This window comes from Fukomys damarensis, unplaced genomic scaffold (genome assembly GCF_012274545.1).
Source record: "Fukomys damarensis isolate Sample0158 unplaced genomic scaffold, DMR_v1.0_HiC HiC_scaffold_13, whole genome shotgun sequence".
In the NCBI taxonomy this organism is placed as follows: Eukaryota; Metazoa; Chordata; class Mammalia; order Rodentia; family Bathyergidae; genus Fukomys; species Fukomys damarensis.
This window is the reverse complement of record NW_022900925.1, coordinates 28,557,267-28,562,754: the sequence shown is the minus strand read 5'-3', so window position 1 is coordinate 28,562,754 and position 5,488 is coordinate 28,557,267. Positions and strand designations below refer to the sequence as shown.

General features: G+C 46.8%; 1 protein-coding gene across 1 annotated transcript in view; it reads left to right on the top strand.

Annotated features, from left to right (window-relative positions):
* The window catches only part of Dgke (diacylglycerol kinase epsilon), a 33,832-nt gene that overhangs the window by 25,907 nt on the left and 2,437 nt on the right, over positions 1-5,488 (top strand). The window contains exons 5-10 of the mRNA XM_019206902.1: positions 450-593; positions 930-1,087; positions 1,479-1,530; positions 3,177-3,290; positions 4,070-4,141; positions 5,000-5,127. Of these exons, the coding sequence (XP_019062447.1) occupies positions 450-593; positions 930-1,087; positions 1,479-1,530; positions 3,177-3,290; positions 4,070-4,141; positions 5,000-5,127 (668 nt within the window). The remainder of the gene's footprint in view (positions 1-449; positions 594-929; positions 1,088-1,478; positions 1,531-3,176; positions 3,291-4,069; positions 4,142-4,999; positions 5,128-5,488) is intronic.

The following is a 5,488-nucleotide window of genomic DNA, read 5'->3' as shown; positions in this document are numbered from 1 at the left end:
TTTTTTTTTTTTTTTTTTTTTTTTTTTGCAAAACTATTTCCCTTAAGTTTGTGGTAACTTGCATTAGCAATAGTTTTTTGAAACCATTGTAGGCCAGGAGGTGTACCTGAGTGTATGTGTGAGGCCGTGGGTTTGATCAGTCTCTGGCACCACCACCAAAAAAACAATTACGAAACTAGTTAAAGGCGTGTGTGGTTTCGCATGAACCGATAGAAGGTAGTGATTCGTAGTAAACAGCTTGGTTTGTATTTCAGCATTTAGTTATCTCCAGAATGACAGGCAGGTGGTTGAACCCTGCCTCCTGTGCTGTGTCCTAGTCCGTAGAGCCACAGTGAGTAGAGAGTGCAGCACAGAGCCCAGCCAGTGCCGCTGCTGTGACTCAGTCCTCTCACCTCAGATGATGGACAGTGAGGGATAAAAATAACTTTTGTTTGTTCTTTCGTTTCTAGGTTTTCGATGTAACTAAAACTCCTCCGATCAAAGCCCTGCAACTTTGTACTCTTCTTCCCTATCACTCAGCGCGGGTCCTTGTTTGTGGAGGGGATGGTACTGTGGGCTGGGTCCTGGACGCAGTTGATGAGATGAAGATTAAGGTATCCACCTCAGGAGCCAGCGGGGCTGGGGCGGAGCTCGGGTGAGAGCCCAGCTGGTGGCCACTGCTGCCCAGCACGCAGCCTGCACCTGGCCTGCGTTCTGTCCCTCGCACTCTAAAACTCAAGCAAAAATACAGGAGCATTTCTGAGTTGAATAGACAGTGTTTTTATTGAGGGGGTAGTAGAAGATGTTGCCGATTTGAATAGTCTGAGATTGTGATTAAGCAGATAATAAACCTGCACTTTGTGTCTCTGCTGCTTTGGTTTTTACATTTTGCAAAATATTATGCTACGACTAGTCTAAAGAGACATCTGAACTCTGTCTTTCTATTCTAGGGGCAAGAAAAATACATTCCCCAGGTTGCAGTCTTGCCTCTGGGAACAGGCAATGATCTGTCCAATACACTGGGCTGGGGGACAGGTTATGCTGGAGAAATCCCAGTTGCACAGGTCTTGAGAAATGTAATGGAAGCAGATGGAATCAAACTAGATCGGTAAGGAGCACATTGCCAAAAAGTCTGTTCCTTGCATTTTCAGAGGATTATTTGGTTTTAAATGAAAATTTGGTAGCTCTAGGGTTAAACATAATTTAAATGTAAAAGACTTTGCACATACATGCTGATGTCTTCTTTGTTATTGTGTAAGGTGGAAAGCTATACATTATGCTGAGTACTTCCCCAAATTAGCGAGCTGACTTCTTTAAATAAGGGGAAGAGAGATCAAGGGAAGGGAGAGGAATGGGGAAAAAAAGGAGCAGGATACATCAGGTACAGGTACAAATTCCTTATGATGAACGTTATCATTATGCCTATCTAAAATGTACCAGTAAATGTTGTGCTTAAAAAAATAATTTGCAATTAGATGTGAAAAACTTCTGTTTTTTAGATGGAAAGTTCACGTCACCAATAAAGGATATTACAACCTAAGAAAACTCAAGGTATGTTTTCAGTGCTTCGGTTCTGAGTACTTCTTTTGTTTTGGGGAGATTTTTGTTGTTGCTTTTTTGTTTTTGAGACATGATCTCACTTTGTAGTTTAGGCTGGGTTTAAACTGTGTAGCCCAGGCTGGCCCTGAACTCAGCAGTTCTCCTGCCTCAGCCTCCCGAGTGCTGGGATTACAGGCATGCGCCACCACGCCCGTCCTACAGAGTAGCGTGAGCAGGCAGACTTGGAGCACCTCCTTGGCACATGTGCAGCATTCCAGCAGGACGCAGGGACCTGATTATGGAGCAGAAGAGACCCCTGTGCCCACCTCACTAGCTGGTCTCTAACGCGTGACATTGTAAGAGAAAGCAGGGTGCAAGTGCCCTTGATTCTGCCGGGCAGATCAGCCTGGGAAGACTGCAGGAAGCCACATGCAAGTTAGTTCTTAGACGATAAATACAACTTGGATCAGTAGAGAAAGGAGCAGAGGACTTGCTGGAGAGCGTGAAGCATGGTTAGCTAATAGTGCAGAGATTAGAGATGTGTTTTTGTTCGCTGGTGCTGGTGGTCTGCCACCAAGCTGGACTCCCATCCACATCTGCATTTTAAAAGGATATTCTGGCTGGGTGTGATAGCGCACTCCTGTAATCCCAGCATTCAGGAGGCTGAGACAGGAGGATTGCTACGAGTCCCAGGCCAGCCTGGGCTATGTAGTAAGTTTAGGGCTACCCTGAGTTAGAGTGAGACTCTGTCTTGAAAACATAAATAGAAGGGTATTCTGGAGCTGGAGACACAGCTCAGTAGAGCACTGTGTAGCACATGTGGAGGCCCTGGGTTCAATCCCCAGTACTACAAAAATGAAAATACATTCTGGTCAGACGTGGCACATGCCCATCATCTCAGCACTCTGGAGGCTGAGGCAGGGGGGTCATCGCCAGTTTAAGAGCAACCTGGGCTACATAGTTCCAGGCCAGCCCATCTATCCCCTCCCTAGAGATAGTGAGAAAGGGGCTTAGAACCTGCACTAGAGCAAAAACAAGGGGCCTCTTAGGATGAAGACAGTGCAGAGATCTTTCAGGGTTAGCACTGCTTGAGACTGGGCAGTCAACTGGTATAAAGGGAAAAGAGAAATACGTATTACTACTAGATTTCTAATGTTCACGATTGGGCATACGGATATGACATTACCCAAGACGAAGATAGGGAGTTTCGGGCTTGGTAGAAAGAAAACGCATTAGACCAGGAATATTACTGACCCAAGCATCTGTGGAGTGTCGAGCGAGGAGCCGGCACAGAGCTGGGCGTGCAGGCTGAGTCGGGCGTGAGGGGAGCTGAGGGCACATCGCAACCTGGGCCAGAAGCTGAGAGCCCCAGAGAAGGGACAGAGCAGGCGCAGCGGCACACGCATGAGAGGCCGGTGTGGGCAGCAGAGCCCGGCGCGGTGCACAGAAGTGCAGAGGCGCGCGTCCGTGGTCGTCAGCCTGGAACGGAAGCCCGTCTCTTGTCACTTCCTAGAACAGTATAGGTTCGCTGTGTGTGGAAAATAAATACAGCAATACTCAGTGTTCGGAAAGAACCCACGACTAAGATTTGCGTATTTCAGTAGGATGCCACTCGGTCGGAAGCAGTGTCCGTTACTCACCCTCACCCTTTCTCCTAGGAGTTCACAATGAACAACTACTTTTCCGTTGGACCCGATGCGCTCATGGCTCTCAATTTTCATGCTCATCGCGAGAAGGCGCCATCTCTGTTTTCTAGCAGAATTCTTAATAAGGTGTGTTGGATAAAATAACATTTCCTGCTTATCACCGAAGGTACAGTAAAAATCAATAGTTCGATTATATTTAGCACTCTTAAATTTGGGTTGAACTAACTTGTGGAAACATTTACCTGCTGTGCTTTGTGTACTAACAGATTTTTTCAAGTCAGAAGTTAGACGTTGGTAACATTGCTTAGATGGAAACTCAATAAAATAGAGTTGTCTTAAATGGCAACTAAAACTGCAAAGAAATTTTAGGCAAAATAGGTTTTTGGCTAAACCATTAACGAGAAAGTGTATTCACTGGCTTGGAAACCTCCGCGGGGAGATGAAGCGGGAAAGGCACAGCCTGCTCTGCAAGGTCCCTTAGGGAAGTCTTGTGTGGGAACTTCTTAGATGACTTAGTGACTGAGCGGCAGCCTGTGAGAAGTAAATGTAAAACAGTTGCATTACTGGGCCTGTTTTACAAATACTTCAAATTTTAAAGTCACTCACTTTTACTAATATAGTTGTGGAGGCAGTGAGTATCACTGTTTATAGTTAGTAACTAACATTTCAGCGTTTCCATCGGCCTTTCTGTGCTCAAGATTACTAAATGTTTGCTACACTTGTCTACATTTTCCTTAATGTTTGCAAACTCTGTGGGATTTTTTTTTTTTTTTTTTTTTTTTTTTTTTTGTACCAGGGATTGAACTCGGGTCCTTGCGATTGCAAGGCAGGCCACCGAACCGCTGAGCTAAATCCCCAGCCCCTTTGGGATTGTTTTAATGCCTGGTTTTCATCATTTTTCATAGGCTGTTTATCTGTTCTATGGAACCAAAGATTGTTTAGTACAAGAATGTAAAGATTTGAATAAAAAAGTTGAGGTAAGCTATTAACACTTGTTCTGAAGTTTTACATAATTTCAAAATTAAGATTTTAGTAACAGTGCTACAGTTCCAATTAACATGCTCTGCTGGCACAAGTGGAGCGTGTATGTGTGCGCCAGCTCTTTGCTGAGTGCCTTATACACATCACCCCTCCGTTCTCGGCACAGCCCTACACGTCAAGTGTTTCTCTGTACCCCTCGTGGGAGTCAGTGACGTGTCTCATTCACACAGTGAGCTCCTGCGGGCATGGGGAGTCCGGACTGGAACTGCAGGATCTGGTTATCTGTGCTGAGCGATGGAAGTGCCACTGTAAAGTTATGTAGTGCGGTGCCGGTTCATCGTGAGCTCTCAGAGAGGTTTGGCAGTGAAGCGCAGTTCCTCCCTCTTCTGCGAGGTGTCTCTCTGACATACTAAGACACACCGAGAGTGTATACACCGTGAAAGTAGAACGTTAGTTACCGCTCATCGCTGCAGCCGCCCTCGCATCGTGGTACGGCAGTCTTGTATATGTCGCTTGCTTGCTTCCAAAAAGAATGTGTAATAATCAGTCCAGAGACCCGAAACTAGGAAGAAGGGGAGAGACGAAGGAGCAGCCCGAGCACTTAGCCAAGCAGAGCTGCCGCTGTCCAGCCTCGGGGCGCCGCACGCACAGGAGAGGCCGCAGAGTGAGCGAAGGCCTGGGATGGGGGGCTCAGCAGAGGCCGCTCAGATGGCAGTGAGGGGACGAGACCTGACGCCCTGCGAGAGAGGCAGGCCGTCGTTCCACAGGGGTCACTCGGTCCGCTGCAGACTTGGGTGTGAGTTGTGAGTGCAGGTTGCACCCCGTCGTGACTGACTGTCTGTACTTCTTTAAAGCTAGAACTGGATGGCGAGCGAGTGGAACTGCCTAATTTAGAAGGTATCATCGTTCTCAACATTGGCTACTGGGGCGGTGGCTGCAGACTCTGGGAAGGGATGGGAGATGAGACTTACCCTCTCGCCAGGTATGTACGTTGGCGCTGTTTTCCATCACTGTTTTCTTCAGTACACTCTGTTCTTTGTAACTTTCACATTTCTTGATCACATTTTCTCTTCTGCGTACTTCGTTAATATAAACACTGAATAAGTTGACGGACCACCTGTGTTAAAAGCAGCTGCTCTCAGTGGAGCCTGGTGCCACGTGCCTCTGACCCCTGTGACTCCGGGAGGCTGAGACAGGATTGCAAGTTCAGGCCCCACCTGAGCAATATGGTGACTTAAGGAGACCTAGTCTCAAAATAAAAATTTAGAAGGGGCTGGATGTGTAGCTCTTTGCAGAGGCTCTGGGTTCCTTCCCAAGTACTGAAAAAAAAAAAAAAAAAAGAA